Source organism: Corvus hawaiiensis, chromosome 5 (assembly GCF_020740725.1).
Source record: "Corvus hawaiiensis isolate bCorHaw1 chromosome 5, bCorHaw1.pri.cur, whole genome shotgun sequence".
NCBI classification, from domain to species: domain Eukaryota; kingdom Metazoa; phylum Chordata; class Aves; order Passeriformes; family Corvidae; genus Corvus; species Corvus hawaiiensis.
Window position 1 is genome coordinate 32832108 of NC_063217.1, and position 25457 is coordinate 32857564.

The 25457-nt window shown below is 37.1% G+C and overlaps 1 protein-coding gene across 3 annotated transcripts; it reads right to left on the bottom strand.

The window, feature by feature from the left end:
* Window positions 1-6903: 6903 nt before the first annotated feature.
* Window positions 6904-23322, bottom strand: KLKB1 (kallikrein B1). Of its 3 annotated transcripts, XM_048304938.1 has the most exons (17): window positions 23146-23322; window positions 22550-22643; window positions 22394-22439; window positions 21871-21929; window positions 19073-19235; window positions 18302-18405; window positions 16590-16749; window positions 15909-16018; window positions 12809-12968; window positions 11856-11965; window positions 11615-11774; window positions 11370-11488; window positions 10851-11025; window positions 10297-10472; window positions 9895-9990; window positions 8477-8616; window positions 6904-7251 (listed from the first exon to the last, which is right to left on the bottom strand). In XM_048304938.1, exons 1-17 carry the CDS (start codon window positions 23149-23151, stop codon window positions 7096-7098), a joined length of 2034 nt encoding a protein of 677 aa, XP_048160895.1. In that variant the 5' UTR covers window positions 23152-23322; the 3' UTR covers window positions 6904-7095. The 3 variants fall into 3 exon arrangements, with proteins under 3 accessions (XP_048160895.1, XP_048160896.1, XP_048160897.1); XM_048304939.1 differs by lacking the exons at window positions 21871-21929; window positions 22550-22643; window positions 23146-23322; XM_048304940.1 differs by lacking the exons at window positions 21871-21929; window positions 22394-22439; window positions 22550-22643; window positions 23146-23322 and having other exon boundaries at window positions 18302-18385; window positions 19073-19146.
* Window positions 23323-25457: the final 2135 nt, after the last annotated feature.

Consider the following 25457-nt stretch of genomic DNA (forward strand, 5'->3'; position numbering starts at 1 on the left):
CAAGCAAAACAAATAGACAAATATTCAAAAAGACATATGTACAGAAAAAAAATGAAACCCATGATTTTGTATTGCTGTTCACAATCATAGGCGGCAGCTGGAAGGTCCTGTCCACCACCTGTGCAAGGCAGGGCCAGCTACACCATGGTGTAACCTAGCCCTAAATACTTCCAGTGATGGAAGCTCCACAATATCCTCAACTTCCCCCTATCCACTGCTTCATTCTCTTTACCCCAAACAGTTTTTCTCAGCATCCTTCTTGGTATAACTTGAATTCACATGTTCTTTAATTCACAAATAGCTCTAAATCTTTGGTTTGTTCATTGATGCATAGAAAGAGCATTTCTTTCTTCCGGCGTGAGCGGTCTAAGTTTTACTAAGATGAACAGCCACTTTGAAATGATAGAGCTGTAGTAGAAGAGCAAGATATTATTTATTCTTCTGCTCGAGAACATGTAGTACCTGGGACATTGTTCTGCATGGTTCCCTTTGGTTGTGCTCAGAGGTAATGCTGGACACTAATAATTCAGATTATCATCTCTTCCCAATACTGAGCAATTTATCCATTTCAGAATATCTCACTACAGGTTTTTCCAGATATGAAAATCAAACAAAGAAATTTTTAACAGATGGGTATGGTTTTGGTGGTAAGAACCATTCATACATTATTAAAGTTCAGTCTATATTTGTTTCAAGTTTATAAGGCACAGTAGTGTGTGAGGGCCAGGCTCACACAAAGTTCCCCCAGCTATTTCCCTCAACCCCGTCGCCCAAGCTCCTTGATTCAGGGCCAGACAACTGCACTGAGCCCAAGTTGGCCTCAAGCCAAGCCCCCCAGAGAAAGCAGATGTGCTCAGGGCCCTGACTGTTTCTTTCAGTGGTTTTATGCATATTTATTAACATGTGAAATACTGTGGGGTTCCATTGGCAGGGAGCTGCGGGCAAATGGCTTTTTTTTAACTTGATTTTGTCAGCCTTCGTGTCCTACTGTCTTTTAATGTTCCTGTGCCATGAAGAAATGTGGAGCTAAACATGTCTGCTGCCTTTGAATTCTACAAGTTCCACAAATGAAGATGGAAATTTAATTATTTATTTTTACTTATCAGCTATAGAAATAAAAATATCCTTTTAGATGTTCATTTTCTCATCATAGCCATTAAACAGAAGACAAATTAAAGCTAAAGCGCCACCTAGTGACAAGTTATTGAAAGTTATTTTAGAAGACATGAAAAAGTTGCTCTTTTTCCCTGAAATTTTTGTGAAAGTTAAAGAAATCAGAGGTTTACTGAGAGCCATAAAAACATTTCTGGAAATAAGTATATAAAAGAAGTTTATATATATAAAGTATATAAACTTACTGGAAATAAGTATACAACCTCTTTATTCCATTTCTTTCCTGTGTTTATAGTAATTCTAGTGCTTACACCTGTCCATTCTGCCAATCTTAAAGTTTGAAGTTCAAAGTTTTGGATTGTGTGGATTCATTCATTATTTATCAAATAAATGTTTTATTAACTGTTCGGCTGAGTTCTTCCAACAATAGGGTTCAGAAAATTAGTTGGGATCAGTCAATACTATGGCTCCAAGTCATCTGTCAAAACAGCCACATCCGAGGAAGGCAAGAAGAGAATAGCAGCTCCTTTGTCACTCCCCTTGTACATTTTCCCCCTGTCCTCCATGGGATGACATTGCTCCTCCCTCCTTCCCCAGTCACACTGAGCGATATGTTGAGTGTGACTTGTTCCCTACTCAACATGTTGGGCACAAGGTCAAAACCAAAATACTCGTGCCTAAATTTCTTAAATAGTGAACCATGCACAGGAAAAGGAAATCACAGCAGAGAAACATAGAAGATTAAGAGATGTTACGGATGATGTTTCCTTAAGAAGCACCTTTCCATTAGCAGCACTCAACTAACAGGAATCATTCAAAAAATGATGCTGTGCTAGGGACAGGCAACACAGTAAACTTCAGAAAGGCTACATCACCCAATAACACCTCAGAACAGATTTGTTTAGATCTCCTGTGATAATTAAAACCATACCATCCTCCAAATCACTGTATTTGACTTCAGGGACAAAAATAAGCAAAGAGGTTATTGGGAGACAAAATCTACCAGATGGTACAGTCAGCAGAAATGGGAGTGGAAGTACAGATATGGGGCTGACAACTGAATCTGGTACCTCAAAGTAGAGCAGCAAATCATAGCACAGTTGAGTGATGATAAGCTCAGATCTGAGCACAGTACAGTCATGTTAGGGCAATGCTGCACTTCAGATGATTCTACAACTTCCTAGCACAGAAAGACTTCCTGTACCACACACATCATTTAATTTTCAGGTCCTGAGGTACAGTTTTGTGGGCATGGAAAGGATGTCTAGGTGTTCCATCATATTTTCAGTTCCAGGTGCCCAGATGCGTATCTACTGTTTAGGTTGGTCTTTCTTCAAGAAACTGATTCTTGTTTTGTTTGTTCCAACTCTCTTTTTTAGTTCCTATCAACTCCCCTTAATCTCTTGCATGCCCTGTGCATTCAGTCCTCTTCCTTTGGTATTATTGTTCCCCCACACACATTTCTCTAACCCTTACAAATAAACAAGCCAACAAAAATATGGGAACTGACTCATTATTTGCTGACATCACGTTGTGATGGGAAAAGAGTATCAAAAACTTAAAGAGTAACTGCAGAAAATTAAAAAAAAAAAAAAAAGGCAAAACAACAAAAACAAACCAACCAACCAACCAAAACCAAAACCCATCACAATATCAAGGAAACCCCAAACTCCACTGCATACGACATGAAAAAATTTCTTGTGGTGTGCAACAATCCACAGTAATTCTAACACGTCTATACATATCTGTAATGTGATTTACAACACAAAGACCACAGGAAAAACAATCAATTTACTACTCCAAGAAATGCTTCACTATAATTATGTAGTATTGCATATCTGCTATTATTGCTCAGAAGCAAAATAATGTTGCCTCCTATTTGAAGTAGAAATGCGTTTTGAATGTATTTTATGCAGATATTGCACTTAAAAAAAAAAAAAGCACCTAGCAATAATTTTTCAAAGAATCCTCCATACATACTGGAAATTAGGCAGAGAATAAGAATTCACAGTTCTCCTACTATGAGGAGTGCCACTGTGAGTTATTTTAATTCCATCCAGTTTTCTATTTTTCAGCACTGGAGATTCATTTTTCATTACAGCAGAATAATAATTTTTCACAGAACAAATTAAATTTACACTAAGAGGTTATACCAAATTGTTCCACTCCCATCTGCTGGGAAAGCAGAGCAAATGGACTTACTAGGTGACCTCTCTAGATCTCCACTGCAAGGGTTTTGAATTCTCCCAGCAAGAAGAAATGAGAGGCTTTACTTCTTGTTCACAGCTCAGGTCACTTTCAAGAAGTCATACTTCAACCTCAGACCTTAGGCAAAGCACCAGTAGTGGTAGGAAACACTGCATTGCTAGTTTAATGGGAAACTGGGTGGTTCTTTTGTTTACAATTCTATTAAAATTATTACAGAGAAGGCTATTACAAGTTAGAAGAGTCCACTTGAGCAGCAAAAGAATATGACTTTATTTTATGACAAATTAGTTGTTCTCCAGACTGTCACAGCATATATGAAGTGTTTCATGGATGCCTGAACAAGCCTGAAAATTTCTGGGATCAGGGATCTTGTTTGTACAAAAAAATCACACCAGACTAATGCTGCCATTCAATACATCAATAATGGCACTTGCCCCTACCAAAATTTCTACCTATCTATTGCAAGTAAGATTATGAGATTTATTGACATTCAGGACAACCAGAGACACTTGCCATCAATCAAAATAATAACTAAAGCACTGATGTATATCTTCTGTTCCAAAACAAAATGAGGAAGATTTAAAGTATAAGACAAGGCTTTTCTTAAATGAGATTGAGATAGGTTTTTTGGTTGTTGGCTTTTTAAAAATTACTTTTCCCCAGGGAGATAGAGGAGAAGTGAGAATCAATAAAGGTCATAAACTGCTTCTCATTTAGTGCAAGTTACCTCTTGATACCAGAAAATCCAAGCAACATAACACTCAATAATACCAACACACTTCTATGTATGAGTCTAAAGGTCTCAATGAATTACATATCACACAGGTGTATAAACCCACATAAAGGTCAGACATTCCCTCATGTAGTTCATCTTAAACAAAGTCATAAGGACTTCATATAGGCACCATGAACTCCTGAATTCTCCACATACTCCTGGTACTCAGTTTTAGCCATCAGGAATTTATTACAGATGGACCAACAACTAATGCAAAACATCACTGAAGAATACCTGCTCTAGGTGAAAATATATTGGAATAAGGTATTTTATCTGGTCAACAGCTACTCATTAAGGATGTCTGCAGCCATTAAGATCACTTATCCTTTCCAAAGGAACAGCTGAGTTTCCTTTGGCATATTGCTGTCACCTGGCATACCTCTGAGAAACAAAACATGGAGCTACAGAGGTCTACAGAGCACTGCTCAGCTGCCATTCCTCTTTGTTACTGCAATACTTACAACCTGAAAAGTTATAGCACAAAAAAACAAACAAACAAAAAGGAGGGAAGGAAAAAAGGAAAAAAAAAAAAACCCACAACATATTTTTTGTGCATTTCAAAAAGCAGATGACAGCATTATTATGAGAAAGTATTAAAGGTTGTCAGATTGACATTACATATACTCTTTAGCCTACACAGTTTGAGTATTGGCAGACAAGTATTTTGGACGGTCTCCTGATGATTCTTATTTAGAGAGCTTCAGCCTCTGCTTTCGTACTGAAGCAATTCCTTTTTTTCCTTCAGCAACTCTTTTCCAGCTGTCTTCATTCCTTTCCCATGGGGACAGAACCACACTTGAATGCCAAGAATCTTTCTCTTTTTATCCGTTTTCTATTTTTTCTTTCTCAGTCCCTTATTTAAGTCTCTAGGTTTTTGACAGCATATCTGAGGTTTGCTGTTATTTTAAACCAGCTGTGGATTAAACAGAGCTTGAAAAGGACATCGGCCCCCACCTTTATCTCCTGTTTTGCTTCTGCAGTGTTGGCAAAAATCCCAGCACAGTGATATGCCTTCCCTCTCACCCTTGGCCCAATTCCCCCAACACACACCAGACTTTTCCTGTTGGCTCTCTGAACAGCCATGGCCTGCATTAAGGACTCCCAATGCATGAGAACTTTGGTACTGTACACCCTCAGTGACTCAAGCCCAGGTCACCAGGAGTCCACTATGGAGCAGAGGGAAGGTAGAACCTCTCTTTCCCCAGATGTACCTGCAACCTTACATTACCTGCAGCATTACCTCTACCCTACTGTTAAGTTTGCACTGTTTTCATTCCTTCTCTGAATTCTGATTCTCTACAAATAAACAAACTTACTAAATCAACTCCCCAACCTTTGAATATAGCTTTGGGATTTCAGGTTTGTTGACTGCAGTCAGTTTAGTACTGCACACCCTGACGCAGATAGGAGTATAAGCTTGTAGTGTGGAATTATATTTTTTTCCTCAGTATTATTTACAAAGAAAGCATAAAAAAATTAAAGACAAAAGTAATTTTCAGCAGCTTGATTCTTTTCTCCCATAAATTTGATGTTTAATTCCTAAGTTTCATGACCTCATTTACTTGCAGAGCTGCTCCTGCTGTTTACCTCCCAGTGTGGTGTAGGGTAATTATGAATAGCACTCTGGAACATATTTGCAGCAATTATGGTAATGTAGATTATTAGGAAACAAGTTCATAAAGTTTGGCAAAGATGGTGCTACTACTCTACTCTCCTTTCTGATGCAGTCTGAAATGCTGCTTCTTATTATGGGAAAGTAATTAATTTTTGACTCCTGTTTCTCACACTAGTATTAATTTTAGCCGTGAAATATGTTTGCTACCTGACACAAAGTAACAAGAAATGATAAAAGGAAATAAGGAGAAATAGGAAAAGGATAAAGTTGTTTCTTTAATCAAGGAGATTTAGGTATTTGGAATTAAAAATATATTGTGTTACAGACCAATGGTATGATGTCTCTAAAAGGGGAATTCCTTTTTTTTATTTCCTGGGTATTCTTCCTCAAGAGAAGTAGACCCCCATTATCATTCTTATCACAAAATTTTCCACAGCAATTAGAATAATGTAAGTGAAAGACAGCTCATTGGGAGCAATGGGTTAAAAGCAGAAGAATGCTGGGGATTGTAAACACACTCAAGTGACCTTGCAGCTGGGAAATGCAAAATGTCTGGACAGTAACAACATAGAAAAAGATATACTTTATGCCTTCTGCTGTTTACGTTCTGTGTGCATTGAGAACTATCTATGTGTATAGATAACATAGGTGCTTGGTAACTTGGACGCACCTTAAGAGACAGGTGTGAGCTCCCTGCCTTGGTCCTGAGAAGATCAAAGCCCAGTGAAGATCACAGCATGATGGTAAAGCACGCATGTGCAAACCCTAGGCAGGCCGCTGGGAACAGCAGGGCAGGATCTTCGAGCATGAACTGGGCGTGGTGGTGTCTGCATCCGCGTGTCTCCCTCTGCCAAGACCTCTGGGTTTATTTTCTTGGTTAGTACTGACACTTCTTTGGTTAATTCCCTAAGGAAACTAGGTTTATGCAACTGTGTATGCATCTCCATGCCTCAGCTTCCCTTCCCTCAGCCCTTTAGTAAGCTTTTAAGTGGTTTGCCCATTTTAACTACATTCAGACAAGGGAGGGAGATTTCTTTTTGCTGTGTTGCAGCCTCCTAAGACAAGAAGTAGTACCCAGCTTCCAGGTCCATACATGTCCTGCAACCTCCTTCACTCCCATTTTGTAATAGCAAGGACAGAAGTCGTCCATGGCTCAGCTGTATTTTTTCCTGCCAAATCAGTGATCACAGAATTTATTGTTATTACTGTTTTTTATTTAGTAGTAGGAAAACTCTCATTCCTGCTTTTCTGCATTTTAAAACAAGTATTTTACACTCCAGGCTAACAAAAAACACCCTTTAAAAAACACTAATACACTTTATCACATTGCTCTGAGGGTTGTTATTCCATAGCATCATGTTGAGCGAGTCAGTTAATGCTCATACTATGTAGTTTTTTCCAGAATCCAGTCTGAATACTCAGCAACTTTGGTGTAGACTCCTGGCTGCCTGGGGCGAGCACACCCTTCGCCCCAGCTGGTGATGCCCACCAGATACCACACCTCCTCGTGCCTGCATGACAGTGGCCCTCCTGAATCTCCCTGTGTCACAGGAAAAAAAGACAGAGCATGCAAGGAAGAGGCCTCATCAGTATTTCTATCACAAAGAAAGCCTTGAATAAAATCAGCATCATTCAATGTTACCACCAGCATAACAGTCTATACTTCAATCACTTTCACTTCTGACTAATTAAGAGAGGACTGAAGCAGGTTTTCTGATCTACCAGTAAATTGATTTCTAAATAGTCATTGCAAACAATTTCCACTTCCCTTGAAGGTTCAAAACTACTGGCTTTTTTTGTTTTCTTTTTATTATTATTATTAACTTATCTAAATACAGTGATTTAAAATCCAATGAAAACTATGCGTGCAAGTAAGAAAAACAGCCAATTTGGCAGCATTTTTTCTTATGACCTTGTTTTTAGTATCTCAGTTCTCTACATGCCTTATCTTGTTTGAGTGACTCTGTCGCACTCAGGATAAAACACCTTTGTGTTTTCTTTTCCTATTCCTAAGCAATCTTTCTGAACATAAGATTCTTTAGAGAAGCTGTTATGGGTTGTTAGGACAATAGGAAGTGTATTATTTTTTAAAAGAACATCTCCATGTTCTGTTATGCTGTATCAAATAAAGAAAGCATAATTGGCATAGAGGAAAAATTACTTCCCAACTCCAAGTATTTTTATTCCTAACCACTCATAGCAATAATAATATTTCAGCATACAAATATTAATGCTATTGTGACATTTTCAATTCTAATTACGAACAGAACAGTTTGGACAGTTTGTTTTTAGCCTTCTATTCCCCATGCATTTTAATAGCATTGCTAGCACCCTCCCTTCTGGTTTGTACACAGTGGATGCTTTAAAATAAGATTTTATGTACTGTATTTCATGCCAAGAAATTAAAAAAAAAAAAGGAAATCTGCTCTTATTGGAGAAATGCTTCAAGATACTATACTTGCACTCTCTGGATTTCTGATAGTCTGAAGGAACACTGTTTTACTCCCTAAATGGATATCTATATATCCACACTCAGAGTTTCCTATCCATGGAATCTACCCCTAAAGACTTCAATGTCATTTAAGAAATATTTTCCATATTCCTGGTTTTCTGTGCTTTTGACAACCTAAAGGGACAAGTTAATCAAGAGCTCTGTTGATAATCATACTTTTCTAATAATAGTAATTAATAATAATTATAGTATTCATTTATATATTTGAACATATGGTTGGAATATACAACTATGCACTACTGTTTGTCATTACCTTACAAGCATCCCTTCCACCTTCATCATAGCCAGCACAGATCACTTTATCACCTATTCTGCGCTTCCGGTACCTTGCCTGGCATTCCTCTTTTGACATGAAGGGAACAGGAGCCTTCTGAAGAATATCTTGTACCCGACCTATATAAAAATCAATATGAGCAGAGAAATGTTTGATTCTAGTAAAATAAAGGTTAAAATTCGACTCTGGAAATCCCCATATGCTGATACTACAAAGTGGGAGGTCACTGTTTCTAGAGTGTTAATAGGTGTTCATGACACCGATTTTCCTTTCTTTGTGTTAGCAAACAATGTGAATTGTCTTCTAATTTAAATGCTTTTATAATGCCATCTTCTTTTTCATGACTGGAAAAGCTTCAAAACTCCCTTGTGATTTACAGTGAATCGTCATATATGAACGGCTCTCAGCACATTGGCCCTTGGAGCATTGCTTTGTGTTAGTAACTATTATTTCCTAGTAAATTGTTGCAATAGGTTTGGAATCTCCCAGCTGCCAAATCTGTGCTGCTCTCTATCCTAGTTGTTTTTAAGGTGGAGAAATTTGCACATAGACTAAACAAGAGTATTTGAGGGCAGCCTTTTCTCTAGTAATTAACAGAAGAAATTTTTCTATACAGTATCTGCCTAAGTCTGTTAGACTTCACATTGAACTATAACTTTCAGATAGGCAAGTGTATAAAGGAAAAGGTGTATATACATCTATATAAACATATAAAAATTACACACAAAAATATAAACAAATAAATAGGTGTAAAACCAGAGCTTGATAATTAAGAGCTTTTTGGCCTACCTCCATATAAAATCAGAGGAGTTCAAATCTCATCTACTATCAAAACACAGGTCATTGGTATGGTCTATAATCAATCTCCAGAATAATAAAAGCAATATACTTCAATCTCCAATTTATAAAGTCATATGAATACAATCACATAAAAAAAATCATGGGTTATGTGCAGACTATAATTCAAAACAGTTCGGTGGTAGGTTTATTGCCTTTCTTAGGCAAAATAAAAAAGAGTGTGCAAAACCCAGATATGTACTGGGGTTTGCTAGTAGATTAAGCTGGAATCTAAGGAAAAGTATTTGAGTGTTGTACAAGATATATTTAAGATTGAATTGTCAGGTATTTCAAACTATTGAACCAATTTATAAAATTAATTATTGTATCAGAGCACTGAGCTATTTAAGGATAATTTCATACATCTTTCATTTATGTTTTATGATGTCTTAATAGAAATCAATTCTAATAAAAAATTATATTAAAGTACTGTCTAGAAAGAATAATGGTAGCTTAGAACAGAGCAGAATTTTCTCTTTTTAAAGAGGAGGTTTCTTTTGTCAAACACATTAATTTTAAAAATACAAAATTTCACTGTTTAAAAAAATATTTGTCTGTACCTTTTTCTTTTCTGTAACCCCATCCAATTACCCAACAGTCAGTATAAAATGTGTTAGTGTCTTCTTTTGATGGCAGGCAGATAGGTAGCTGAAGATCTAAAGTATGAGAGAAAATATTAGTTTGACCAGCAGAGACAACCACAACAGTAAGGTTTTGTGGGCACCCACATGAGCCCTGATGACAGCCTCCATGTTATGCTTTGTCCCTTACACTATGTATCATTCCCATCACCTAAATTAAAGCCACCCATTTTATTTTCGAAGCCAACAGAATAGATTCTCCTCAAACCCCAGTAACTGCATATAAAAGGAAGCTAGCCCAGGTGTCACGCACTGCCACAGCACTGCCAGCCCTGTGTCATCCTGCACATTTTCAGAATTCCTCTTCAATACACTACATACCAGTAAAATTCATAGGCTTATCAAGTTTCAACAAAGCAATGTCATATCCAGTCTGTGCGTATTCATACTGAGAGTGAACAATAATCTCTTCCACTTTGAAGAAGGGCGTATCCTCATTTATTTCTGATTGTCTTAAAATACCTGCATAAACACGCCAAATGTTGGGATTCTCTAGACTGAAGGAAAAAGACAAACAGTCAGTATGTGACTAAATAGCCTAATGCACTATTACAGTAAGAAAATAGCTCATATCGCATGAGAATGTCTAGAGTTCTGTAAGTAACTTGTCTGCTTTAGAATTTCACCTTCTAGATTCATTAAAATAATTTAGCATCAGCAGTACAATACTATGCTACAAAGGGATAAAGTATGGAGTTCCCGTTACATTAGGAAACTGAATAGTCTACCTGAAAATTTCACCTTTTTTGTTACATTAAAGCAGTTCATCTAATTCTAGTTCTCATTGTTATTATCCTGAAAGGTACATCTCAATTTATCTTGCATGCTGGGTTAACCTTTTAGGGCTTATTTGTACATTTACATTTAGGCCTCACCTCGTGACACAGTGAGCAGCTGTGAGGATCCACCGGTTGCTGATGATGGAGCCCCCACATAGGTGTCTCTGTCGAGACAACTTGGCATGCAAGCTGACCTGCCACGGCCATTCACCGGGGGAAGAGTCTGTCCCACCAACGATCCTAATAGTTCTTGCAGAATGCTGCATACACACTACAGAAATAATCTAAAACAGAGCTCAAAGACAACTTGCACTCACCAATGAAAAATGAAGACGAGACTACTGGTGACCACTGAATATGTACCACCCATTGTGAAGAAGGTGATACATGATACATTTTTCATGATTTATGATCATAAAGTCTATTAAAACCAAATTCACAGTGCTGTTCTGGGGTTTACAGTGTGAAGATCTGACTGACTTCACTTTTCCAGAACACTCTAACTTTACAAGATCACCTACTGGGACAATGCAACCACTTTAAAAAAACATGGTTTGGCCTCCTACTGAAATCAGGGAAGCACTGGCTATTTTTCATGAAAGAAGTTTTACTTACCAGTACTGGCTTTTTTTTTGCATAATCTTAGTGAGTATCCAGAGATACTTCCTGGCCCATGTACTATTTTTACTGGAGATCCATTTGAGGACATTCTTAGGTGACACTCACACTTTCTGCTAATGAATTAATGCAAACACTTAGTTTGTATTTTTTTCACTGAAGAGCACATACATTACTCCCTCACCACATCTCTGGAATCATTATTTCAGCAATCTTTGAACATTTTAAAAAATATATCTCACCCTTCCTCATTGCATGAACCTTGGAGGAGAGAATAGGAAAAAAATTGGCAGCGGATCATGTCTGTGCAAACGTGCTGACAGGCTCTGTGTCCTTTAGTATAAGTGACATTAAGTTCATCTCCCAAAAAATCCATATGCGTGTAAGTGCGAGAATTGCAGGCTGTAAGAATGATTGCATTCAAAGCATCAGAAAGTTATTAATCAGATTAATTTTTTTTTCTAATTGTAATTTATTGTTTACCAGGTAAAGATCTTCTGCAATTTAGGAGGCCAAAGCCTGATATGGCATTTTCTTGTGATACGAGTGCTTCTGGAATTCCACTTGTTGATGTCTTCAGAAGGCAAAGATTTCTAAAATTAAATATTTTTTAAAATAACTAAACCTGTTATATAACACCATAAAAATAATTGTTTAGGTGCAGGTAAAAGAAGATTCTTTCCTAAACACACTCTTTTCTCCCAAGTCTCAATCTGCAGAAATATTTCATATGAAAATGTATTCACTAAGTTCACTAGTTCACACAAAATTGAGGCAGTTTTTATAGTGCTGTGAAATGCCATACAGCATACCAAACCTACTAAAGGTTTTACAGTATTCATACATATAGAGAAGAGGTGATTTTAGATGATGCGTGCCATCTCAGCTTTGCTTTTCCCTGAAATTGCTGTGAAATTTTATTCTTCTCATTTGTGTGGAATATTGATTTTTAACTATTCTCACTACTGTGTATGAAAGAAGGAAGCCAAATAGAAATATTTTTAAACCCATTAACCTAATTGAAAAATCTTTTCAGGTAAATAAGTTCACCCTGCCAGGAAACCAGATGGCTCTTTTGATAATATTTTGATAAATTTGATAATATTTTGATAAAATTTTGATAAAATTCAGCTTTAAGTCTTTAAAACAATCTGGAGGCTCACTGTACTTTTGACGTGTATAATTCTTTTCAGATTAAGACCAGATACACAACCACAATACAAAAGCCCTGATCACATTGGAAAACAGTTGAAATGCCCACAGGAAATTATAAATTTATGAGCAAAAACCATAGAAACCTGTGTTTTACTGAAAATACCTTTTCAACATAAATTTACATACTTATAAGAAATCTGTGTTTAAAAAAAAGACTGTGTTTTTAAAAAATAAATTTTAAAAAATCTATATAGATAATTGCATTTAATTGTCATAGTCACCTTTGAGATTCTATTTGCCATTTCCTGGTAAAAAATGTAAAGAACAAGCACTTTGGAAAATATGTACAAATAGTTTGGCAGACAGAAATATCAGGAGTGAAAAAACTTGTAATATTAATTCCTGAAAACTCGTGATCTTCAAAAATGTCCATTTGACAATCTGTATAAAACAAGAACAAAATAACAAAATTCCAGACTTTAGTATGCCATCAGAATACTGAGATTTACAGATTACTCATTTCTATCTTTATTCCTGTTTTCCTTCTCTGATTGATCAGTTGGAAAGATAACACAACATTTTAACCAAAAACTATTTCTCAAGAATATTTTTGAATATGTAAAGTCATAGAGAGAACTACTGAAGAGGGATAAGGTTCATATAGAGGAAAATCTACATGTTACAATAGAGATTTGTTAATCTAATAGGGAAAGATTTAAATTAATTTTTAATGGGTATATCAGGTTCATAGGAAGACTAGAAAAAATATAAGGTGATGTTCTTCTTAACATTTCTTTTACTATTTGAAAAGTAGGCACAGTAAGTAGGAATGCTGCCCCCTGACATGGCCAAAATAACACAACAGAGGCTTGTCAGGATATTTCACACAACCAGACTATGGATATAGAAGTTACAGGAAGTATTAGCATGTTTAAAAAGAGATAAATGAGTTTCCTTCTCCAAAGATATACTTGAAGTCCTGGTTCGAATCCTACTGCGAGAACTTAAAAAGAAAAAAATGGAAGCATCAGTACAGAGGATGTTTCCTGAACTTACCAAGCTGCAGAGATAGTAAAAAATAGTGAAATGATCCAAAAGATAGGATTTGGTGGCAGCAGAGAATGTGAGCTCTTGAGAAAGTACAGCAACCGAATCAGTACTGCCCAGTGTGTTATAGAAACATACGGGGAATATCTTACTACGAAGGGGAAACTAACAAGAGGCAGAGCTAAATGTGACTCCTGTTAATCTGATGAGGTTTTCAAAAAACATAGGCAAAAAGTACAATACTGGGCAGTAATTATACAATAAGAACAGTAAAAAAATATAATCAGAAATCTGGAAAATTAGAGTCAATTAACTCTGGCAATTAGTAGGTAAGATCCTATGTTAAGAGGAAATAGCATTCAGGAGAATGGATAGTTCCTAAAGGAAATTATATTTAAAGCATAAATGTGGATCTGAAACTTTAGGGAAGCAAACCTATAATCTCAAGGATCATGTTCAGAGATCATTTGCTCAATATCCAGTGATCCCAAGGAAGGTACTTTGCAAAGGGCAGAAAAATAGACAAATTGCTATGAATATGTAATAGCATATGTGCACAAGGATGAAGTCAGAGAGGCAAAGGCACAAAATGAAAGGCCACATAGAAAGGAATAAACTAAACAAAGCCAGAAAAAAACTTCGAACAAATGTTGAAATAAACCCATTTCAGATATTGACAAAACAAGGCAGAAGATGTTACTGAGTTTTTATGACTACATTCTACAGATCTCTGTCTGGACAGGTATAGCTGATCTGTTTTAGATTAGGACAGGTGACCTCCCTAGATGACCTCTTGATCCACTAGTGCTGTCGAGGCTTCTATGATTACAAAATTTATTTCTTCTCTCTCTTGCCTGCTCTTGCCTCTTTCACAAGACACGGAAAGTAGGGAAACAGGCAGGAACAAGATTGATTTTCTCATGCTGTCATGGTTTAACCCCAGCCAACAACCAAGCCTCATGCAGCCACTCATTCACTCCCCCACCAGTAAGATCAGAGAGAGAATCAGAAAGGTAAAAACAGAGAACTTGTGGTTTCAGGTAAAGACAGTTTTATAGGAAAATCCCATGTTGGGCACCAAAAAGGACTTTGGTGGGTTGACCTTGGCTAGCTGCCAGGTGTCCAGCAACTCGCTCTATCATTCCTCCTTCCCAGCTGGACAGGTGAGGGAAAATGAGATGGAAAATGATTCATAGGCTGAAATAAGGCAAAAGCAAAAGCTTGCACACACATAAGCCAAGAGGAAAAACCCAATAATTTTATTCTCTACTTCCCATCAGCAAGTGATATCCATCCACTTCCTGGGAAGTAGGGCATCAGCATGCATAGTGGTTGCTCCAGAAGGCAAACACCATAAATAATAAATGCCCCTCCTTCCTCCTCCTTTCCTTAGCTTTTATAGCTGAGCTGACATCATGTGATATGGAATGTCCCTGTGGGAAATTTGGGTCAGTCGACCTGGTTGTATTCGCTCACAGGATCTTGCCCACCCCCAGACTATTGATGGGAGGAATGCTGGGGAGAGAGCACTGATGCTGTGCCAGTGCTGCCCAGCAGTAAGCCCAAGCACGGATTTGAGAAAGAAATATATTGATATAGTCTCTACAAAAAGTGATTTATAAAGGAAACCTAGATTATCTGTGAGATAAAATAAGGCTATATGAAAGCAGAATAACATCATCATCATTAAGAAGGGAACATATCACACAGTAAGACAAAGTGGAGATAGATTTAAGAAAAAAGAAAAAACTAGAAAAAAGTGAAAGATGTTTCAACTGAGAATAAGAAGGTTTAATACACACTGTTTGATTCTAGACTCTTGAGAATTTTGTCTGAGTAATGATTGCAGGAACAAGCACTGACGTTTTGTTTTCATCGCAAATCACCCACAAAATGCATAATATATCCCTTCCTATTAGCCAGCTGTATTAGAAAGCTGCAGATCTCCATTAAAAATTTTCAAGTGCATACACAGTATACAAACAGAGTGTAGAAAGCTTTATATTTCCCCTGATCTTTGAATTTGATGGGCTTTTATCTTCCAGTTTTGTATCCATGATACAAAGATAACATACAATATCACCAAGCTAATCTTATGAAAGAATTCTTTAGATCTTTAAAGAAGGGAACTATTTCTGTAAGACAAATGATAACATGAAAAAATCAAAAATAGATGAACCTCCTTTGTCCCTGAGTGTACTAACTATATTTTAAGGAAAAGATTATATTAGAATTATTCTACATAATGAAACATTTATACATGTCAGTGATAGACTGCATTTCAGGATACATGACCCTTAAAACTAAACAGAATCAGAGATTTTAAATAGTTACCTAATTCAGAAAGCTGGCATGGCTTTAAAGAGAATCCAGACACAACCTCATCAAGCATCTTTATGCTGGCTGGAGTTCCAATACTGGTATGTTTCAAGAAGCATTTTTTCCTGAATGACAAAAAGTAAAGAAAGTGGTAAGAAAACAGGTCTTCTTCCTTGGATTAAACCACCTTCCTGAACCCAGAAATCCTACCATTGTGCATGGTCTGGCCATGGGCCAGAACAATCTCCAACCTCCAGAGCAAACTTCAAATTATGAACAGAGCTAGCTGAACAATGTTTAACTTGCAAAATTGAGGAGATTAAGAGCTCAAAAATAGGTCTCATAAAATGAAATCATTTCTGTGGATGCTCTGATGATGCTATTTTCAGAACAATAATCAGAGCAAGATTGAACAGAGCAAAAATGCAGCACAGCTACCAATATAATTTGCATTTCAGTCTCTTCAGAGGATTTTAGTTTTTTTCAAGGCTGTAATAATCAAGTTTGTCTTTCTCACCAATGGACAAATGAAAGTCAATTTACTATTGATATTTTCCCACCTGCAAGTGTGAACAAACATTGCAAGGAGGAATAAATTGAATATTCTTGAGTAAATTCTTGCACCTTAGACTGCTCTGAGATTTATTCTACTTAGGCATAGGGTTGTCCAGAGAAATGAATCCAACCTGTATTTACCAAAAGCTTGCATTGTGAAATGTTTCAGAGGCATATGTAAAAAAATGACAACGGTTGTTATTGGTACATCTTTTTTGACACTCTTGATAGCTGTCAGCCATTGAGATATCAAAAATATTCCCTTCCATATCCAGTCCTACATGGACATCTGGGCTGCAAGCTGTGGAGAAAGAGAGACCAAGTTCTAAAAATGTACTTCTATTCTTTTCTCCATCCCATGCCCCAAATTGCCCAAAAGATAGCAGTTTGTATGACACAGCCCTCATAATCCAGATGCCACGTCCCACACTCACTTCAGTTACATCATACTTTATACATAGATCTAGCACCAAATCAGAAATGCAGGCCTGGTGTAGTACCTCATGGCAAGGGGAACAACTGGCAGACTTTGTCAGTGCCTCTGCCTACATGAGAGAGGGGCTCTGACCACTGTGGCTGACTGAGACCAGAATGACATTCACCAAAGCAAGAACTCAGAATCAATACTAAAATATATTTTCCCAGTTCCAAATTCATAGAGCAGTTTAAATGGCAAAGTCTGTCCTCATAAGCTACAGACATGTCCCATTTGAGTCAGAATATTACATTTACACTCCACAGAGGGAGGATTGCAACTGTGGGGGTTGAAATGCAGGTCATTGGGGTCTCCACAGAACAGTGGAGTCAGAGTCAGCCAATGATTGGAGGCATTTTTAAACATGTGTGGATAGATTTTCATTTTAGTCTGATTCTAGTGTAATTCCAGTGATATTAATTAGTCTAAACAGCATAAAGAATAACATTCCACTGAAATCTCTTTCTAGTCCAAGATACTCAGAAATACAAACATGAAGGTTTATTGGCAGGAAAGAGCTTTGAAAGGGCCAGACTGCTCTGAAGGGCAAGTGGCAAGCAAAAGCAAGCACTGCTTACTTGATAATAGCTACAGTGGAGAACCTGCAAAAAAACCCATTTAGTCCTGCCATGTTGAGATGCTATACCAATACAACTGAAGAACTAGTCTGACATCCATAAGACACTATTTGTCCTCAAAGGCAGGAAGCAAATACTATATTCTTCCTTATTCTATTTTTCTAAAGTACCATGCTATGCTTAAAGTTGATCTCCTCTTAATGACATCATCATGACAGTGCAAGTTTAAAACATATATAAATTAACACATTTAATGGGCTTTTAATACGCCTGGTGATAATTTGCAGGTATGGCATGCTGACATTAAGGCTTCATGTAAAGCACACATACCCTAAAAACGCAGCTGCTAAAAAATTATCACACAGAATCACAAAAGTACTAGCATCACTTTGTGACAATGCACTTTTGCTGTGTTGAGCATCTGCACCTCAGGGGTCACACATGCCACTTATATGAGCCACTTTCTGGAGTGGAATTGTAGTAGTAAATTAATCTTTAGAACTGGAGTCAGCAGTTAAAGCATGGGCTGCCATCTGCCTCTAGCAAAAGAAACAGTGACTGCAGGAGCATGATTTCCCTGTTACTTCATGTGGCGAACCTGGATGGTGGATAGGTGGGCCTGAAGAGTAAAACCAGTAGAGTTTTTGTCACCTGTGTTTGAAAGCAGTCTGACAAAGAGCACACAAGTCACTTCTTGGCTGCTTCCCTGATTCTATTCCTCTTTTTAAAATGCTAATTTTTTAACAGCCGCTACACAATGCAGAGCATAAAATACAGGCATGTGAATAACCGTATCTTACCACTAATTTGGTTACACTGTTTTAAGGAATGTCCAGAGATAGCTCCTTCCATATTCACTTTCGGCAGCATTTCTGTATCGCTGTCTTTTAAATAGCAGGAGAACCTGTGTTTTAAAATGCAGCAATTCACAGCTTTTGCAGTACAACACAGACTTTCATAATTGTTTCTCAGGTGAAATGCAGCTGTCCAATACACCTCAACATGAACTTTTTGACAAGTGCGATTGGAAGAAAAATAGGGTCAAGCCTTACACGCTTGGTTGGCATTGGTGACAGGTGACAATACTTCGTGTTTGTGGGAGCTCCAAGAGGTCTCAATAAAATGAGAAACAGAGACCGGGCTTGGAGGATAGAAATGCACTGGGCATAGAGAGGAAATACAGCCTCATTCTCTCAGGCTACTGAAATTCTAAATTGTGAGAAAAATATGCTAAATAGAAAGGATGGGGAACAGTACGGGAGACCATCGGAGATGCGAAATTATTCACATTGTCCCTCAACAATAAATACGTGGCATAGAGGAGGGAGTGCAGTGTCAGTTCTCTTTCCTTGAAAGGGCTGGTGTGTGAGTGTGAAAATTTGGGCATTGTCAAATTTAACCTTTTGAATTCAAGCAATTACTCTTAGATCACCAGTTTTAGACATACATGACATTGTTTTCCATGGCAACCCTGTACCTTTCCCTGCATGCCTGTGTTCTGTCAAAATGTTACCAGGTTTCTAAATTATCACAGGAGACCAGCAAAAGACACAAGTACATTAACCTTCTACCTTTTTGCAGGATCTTTAGTCCATGTTGCTGGCAAGTAGGTGAAGAGCAGACAGGTAGGATGGTAAGTACACACTACTTGGCAGTAATTGGCAGTCGGTGTAAAAACTGTAGTGAGGTCTCCTCCTTGGAAGAATGTATTTTCATAGATCTGAGTCACACATTCTGACATGGAATAACAAAGTGTGTCAATTGTTAGAGATAGGAACACCCAGTTCACCAGGAGACGATGAAGCCACTGCTCCTCTTTGTCATTGACCTTGCTTTTAAAACAGTCTTTTTTCAGGAAAGGTGGATAAGGGAGGGTCAGTAGCACAGTTCTTCTGAGAGCCTCATCTTTTCACTCTAGCAGAAATAATACTGTCTAGGGTGTCTCCCTCTGTTCCCTGTCTCATACCCAATGCTGAACCAAGGTAGAAACCCAAGAAGCTGGATGGGCCACAAGGCAGATCTGCAAAGCAGAGAGGGAAGGTACGTTCTCATGGAAGATCTCAGGAACAGCAGAAGCCTCTTCTGAGAGAGACCAATATAGACCATCCTTATGAGGAAAATCAGGAAGAGGAAGTGCAGAGACCGAAAGGAGTTAGAAAGTTTTATGTAAAGACAATCCTATTTTTTAGGGATGCTCTGAGGTCAGAGTCACAGGTGGTGCCACTCTGCACAGCCTCAATGGCTCCCAGCATTTCATAGACCTTCAGCTCTCTCACACTGCACCTTGAACCCCCCAAACCTTCTTCAAAATGAAGAAAACACTGTTACAGGAATAACATCTCAGGAACAGTCTAGAATAAAAATGAGTTCTACTACTACCTTGCATCTGCAGGAATTCTTGGCTCTGAATGACATACTGAACTCTGTAATGGCAACCACTCATGCTGCAGAGCTGTGCATAAGAGGTACCTAAGCAGCAACCTGCTCCCATCTTTCAAAATGAAGGCACTTGTAAGATCACAGAATCACAGAATATGCTGAGTTGGAAGGGATCCACAAGGATTATTGAGTCTAACACCTGGCCCTGCACAGGACCATCCCCAAGACCATGTGCCCAAGAGCGTTGTTCAAACACTTTTTGAACTTTGTCAGGCTTAGTGCTGTGACCACTTCCCTGGGGAGCCTGTTCCAGTGCCCAACCACTCTCTGGGTGAAGAACCTTTCTCTAATATCTGACCTAAACCTCCCGTGACACAGCTTCAGGCTTTTGGTCCTGTCAGTCTCAAGGCTCCAAGGGGTTTTGAATATCCGTTGTAGTAGAGAAGCAGGGTAGTTTGTCAAAGGACTCTAATAAGATCTCTATATTAAAACATACAAGAGAGCTGTCTTTACACAGGAGACCCTCTCTCATCTTGAACTTGCCTTCCAAAAGGAGTAGCAAACCAGTAAAATGGCTATTTTTATCCCTGCATCTACAAAAGTGCTTTTTCTTGGAAGAAAGATAAAGAGAAAATAATGTATTTTTACAGACTGGGGGGAAACCCAACTGAAAACATTGTATCTAGTGGCTGTATCTGTTACTATAGAGTGATCATCCTGTATCAAGTGATATTTAAAATAAAAACAAATGGAAATATGATTTTTCTGGATGGAATTCATTTTACAGTTTTAAAATACTACAAGTGGATTTTATTTGTTAATATGATTATAAACTATACTTTGGCAATTCAATGCTTCCTGCATACAGGTATAATATATAATTTTTTTGTTGTTGTTTAAAGGACTAAGTAAGGAATTACTAGGCATATCTGCTAGATGTGCTAATATCTTTCAAAGGTTAATTTCTTATTAGTAAAAAATTAGACTTTATAAACATGTAAGTTCTCTGGTATATATATACTTTCAAGCTCTTTCTCTAAAAAATTTTATTTATTATTCTCAGAGGCATTTCTTTGTCCAACTTTGTCATTAACAGAAAAAAAATTTCTATTCTTAGAATATTCTAAGCGAATTCTAAAGCTAAAAGAAAAGAATATTGCAATTATTTGCTGTATCAGATATTTCGGATCCTATTTATCTTCTTCTAGCATAAATTAACAAAAAAAATTACTTATGCTGTAAAACTATGCACCATGTAAAACTGTGCCACTTCTGAACATTTTAATTTAATAAAAAATATTTTCTAGGCCTCAGAAATTTTCCAAGATTTTAGTTTTGCTGAGATTTAAAGCCAGGTAAAATATTTTCATAAATAATACTACATTTATCTATTAGATTTTGCTAAAAAGCTGTTACCTAATTGTTCTCTGAGAAAACAGTTGAAACATTACTGAACTTATACCTGTGTTAGGCCTTAGTTATAATTTATCAGGAAAGGGAATTTCAGAGAAGTGCAATGCAATTTTTGTAGTTTAACTTGTGCTAGCAGAACAAAGTAAATCATTAACACAGAATGAAAGACATACACTACTCGACCTCCTGCACCCCAATCAGCCATAAAGGGCTTCCTTCCCCAGCTGCTACTTGGGCTACTAATCTTGCCACTGGGCACAGAACATGGAGCATCACACCAATTTCACGGTTACAACGTGGATGCAGTCTCAGTCCTATAGAGAAAACTTCCTGTGTCATGGTCCCATGTGTGCTGCGGGAGGTGACAGCATGGGGCGTGGCAGGACAGTGCCAGCAAAGCCCCATTAGAAAGTTCCCTGTCAGACAACAGGGTTATGCCAGTTACCCGAACTTAACTAAGCTCAATAAGCAGAACAAACAGCTCTCTCAGGAGCAGACTGCAGTTACTAATCTTCTCCCCTTCTACAAGAGTTGCTTTACACTGTGTGTAAATCACAGGAATTATACATTAACTTACCGCTGTAAACTGAAGCAAGTAAGAAAATGAAATAAAAAGTCCGATAAATCCAATGCATCCTAAAAGCCACAAAATCGTTCTTTAGAATAAGTTTAATAAAGGGTGCATAATTAGTTTTATGAAGCACTGCTAAGCCTAACGCTGATTTACACTTGTACTGTTTCACCATTAATTCAAAATTACATTGAAAATTATGATTGCAGCTGTGATATGCTGTTTTGGCATACCTTTTAACAGCAGAAAATTCATTCTTGCTCAGACTGGGAACAATATTCCATTGAAACGACATTACTAATACTGACTCTCCATACAGTTTAGTAGATGCTGTTATCAATATAGCAAACAAATGACTCACACTCACTACTTCATATGCTATATGAATTCTAAACTATTTTTCACATGCAAAAACTTAAGCTGTGAACTAAATTAACCACAATACACAAACCATAAATACTCAAACTTACACTGTCTTGTTGCTATGAAAACCTTTCACTGAATACCAGTCGCAATAATGATTACATACCTGAACACATAGCAGGTCTGTATGCATGGATAAGGTTTGCACTCTACTAAAAAAAAAAAAGTCAACACTTTGTGTTAAATATTACTGCCTGCAATGCTAACTCATCTCTAATGTTTACTTTGAATGAGTGCTCTTTTTGTCAATATTGTTACTGACCTTGGGACACATTTTCAGAACATCCATCATCCACACTGCGCTGGAACTGGTCCTGTATAGCTACGCGTCTGCAACACAGTCTCTCTTTTCTCCCCTATAAAATGATGATAATATTTTAAACCCCTGGGAAAATTTTCACCTTTACGTCAATTTGCAGAATTTTCATCGTTCCTGAAAGCAATCACAAAACCTACCCATATCTGAATATTTACAAACAAAGCAAGCTGAACTTAGCATTTTTTGTGTTGCTCAGCATGTACTAGCATTCAATTAAAATAATTGTTTTGCCTCTGTGTGTGTGTGTGCATTTCAATTGGTGGGACAAAGGGATTAGAACATTTGTCCAAGAACTTAGTTTCTTCACTTTTTGTTTCTCATTTGGGCTTTCCATTTCAGATATTGGGCAGTTATTCCAATCTGTTACTGTTTTAAAAAAAACACAAGCAAATAAACCAAAAAAAAAAAAATCTCCAATCATGCACTTTTGGAAAAATAATGTATACCATTCAAAAAAGCAGAAAAACAGAACAGATTGACCATAAATTTTATGTGTCAAGATCATGTGTGTCATTCACGCAACATGTATTCATACCCACATTCATCAGAAGCTTTTGTAAGATTTCATTTCTATAATCTATTATTATCTATATTTTAGAATTTTTTCTCAGGAAGGGGTATCTTCTGGTGATGAGTGTATGTTTCCAAAGAAAACTAGTGGGGAAAAAAAAAAAGAAAAAATACTTCCTTAAACTGGCAGTTCTCAAATTTAGATATCATACTCTTTCTAAAAGCAAACATCATTTTAATTACATCTGTAAGGGCATCAGTTGGATTTGATGGTGAAGCTCAGAAATAAGGCAGAAATGCTATTCAAAGAGAATCATAATGAGCATGCTCACTTTGGAAAATAAATGCATTTTCTTTCACTGGGCCTGCTACTCACATGATGTGCTCCCATTAACACTGTTGTGCTGTTGCTCAAACCAACAAAAATGTACTTCTGTACATAGAAAAAAATGTATTATGGACTCTATGTTGATGAGTTATTGTTTATTATAGGACATATTTATTATAGGAGAAATTACAAAATATGCTGAGACAAATTCTCAGCTGGTATAAGTTTCCTGAGCCCCTCTGAAGTCCAGAGATTATATGATTTAAACTAGTAGTAGAGGTAGAAATTTAAAGTGCACAGAATGCCAAAACTATCTAATGCTCCTTAGGCTCATGAGGGCTCCACATATAAGGTTACTGTTGGTCTTAATTCCTTCATTGTATCAATTTAGCTATCAATATTTCAAATATTAGCTAAATCAGGATGTTGTATTTAGGTAATTCAGTAATTCGTATACCAGAAATAAAACATTTTTATAAATGGAAACATTTTTGATGATCCAAGTTCAAAGTTTATTTGAATCGTCTAAAATACAATGGAGAGCTTGCTTCTGTTTGACTCTGCTTCATTTTGACTTGGTAGTGAAAAGAACCAAAACCTGCTTCAGCCTAAGCAAGTTCTTTATGATTACATCTCCCTGGCAGTGCAATTGCCTACTCTCTTGATACTGCTTTCTGCTGATTTCCTCTGTGATCCATGCATTAATCTCTTTCATCCGCAAAGGTGACAGGACTTACTGAACTGTTTCACCTCAGGAAATGAATGACTGGATTCTAGCCTGATTTAGGTTCTAATTCTGCCTGGCAGAACCAAATCCCACGTTTCTTATGGCAATTCTATTCAAAAAACAGCTTCAGCATGGAAGAGGATCTACTCTGTGATGAGACAACACCTGCTGGTTGTGATGTGGAGCAAGAGGAGAAGTTTCTCAGAGGAAATGAGGGAAGGAAGGCACCAGTATGGTGGGAACAACCCACATTCTCATTTTTATTGGCTTTGTGGACACCTTTCCATCTGAATGAGGATTCTATAATAATTTAATGAACCTGAATGCTCCAGTAGGAAAAAAAACAACCAACCAAAAAATATGCTGAAGAAGTTCATGGCTATCATTATGTATATGACAAAGGACAGAGAGAAATAAAATACCAAATGCTGCTAAAACAAACTCTAAATCTAAATCTTGATATTTTCTTCTTACAATCAACAATCTACAGCTTTTTCATCTGAGTCACAATGCCATTATCTGAGTGAAGAATCCACTATCTCACTAGGGCAGAATGTTCTGTTTGACTTGATACCATCAAAATGTCTGCAAAAAGATGGATAGAATAATTTACAGATTTGTGAAAAGTGCAGCATTGTGTATTGTATCAAAATAAAACAGTTTACTAGTTTCATATCCTGCAATTACATGTCAACAATAGTCTTCCTGGAAATGCAGCCCAGAAAAAACTGCAAATCAGATGTCAAATAAGAAATCAATGCAAACCAAATTCAGGATCATATTAAAAAAAATAGAAGACAGTTGCAAATACTAAACAACAAATAGCTGCTAAGTTTGTTATTTCAGAGGTCTTCTTTGATTTTTCTCTTATAATCAGATTTGCCTTTTTTTTTAATAGATGGAGAATCACATTACTGCCCATGGCCTTACTTTCTGTAGCTAAACCACCTGATGCTGGTTATCATTAGATATTAGAGAAGACAGAATATTTCAGCGTATACTGAAGGGTCCCAATATCTTGATCAAGGCTTGTAAACTGTCAAACAGTAACCCTTGAGTAAGTTGTATGTGTCCCTCAATTACTAGCCTGGAGTGAAGTCATTTGAGCATATGCCAAATGCTGAGTCTTTTGCTAACTGATAACTTTTGCCTTTCTTTGCTCAAAATATTTTGCAATTTCAATGAACACTTTATATCTCCACAAGTTATACTCCAGGCATCAAATAGAAAAGTCCATTTGTTGAACAAAAGATGGAGTTACACTTAGCAGAGTATACCTAAGAGAC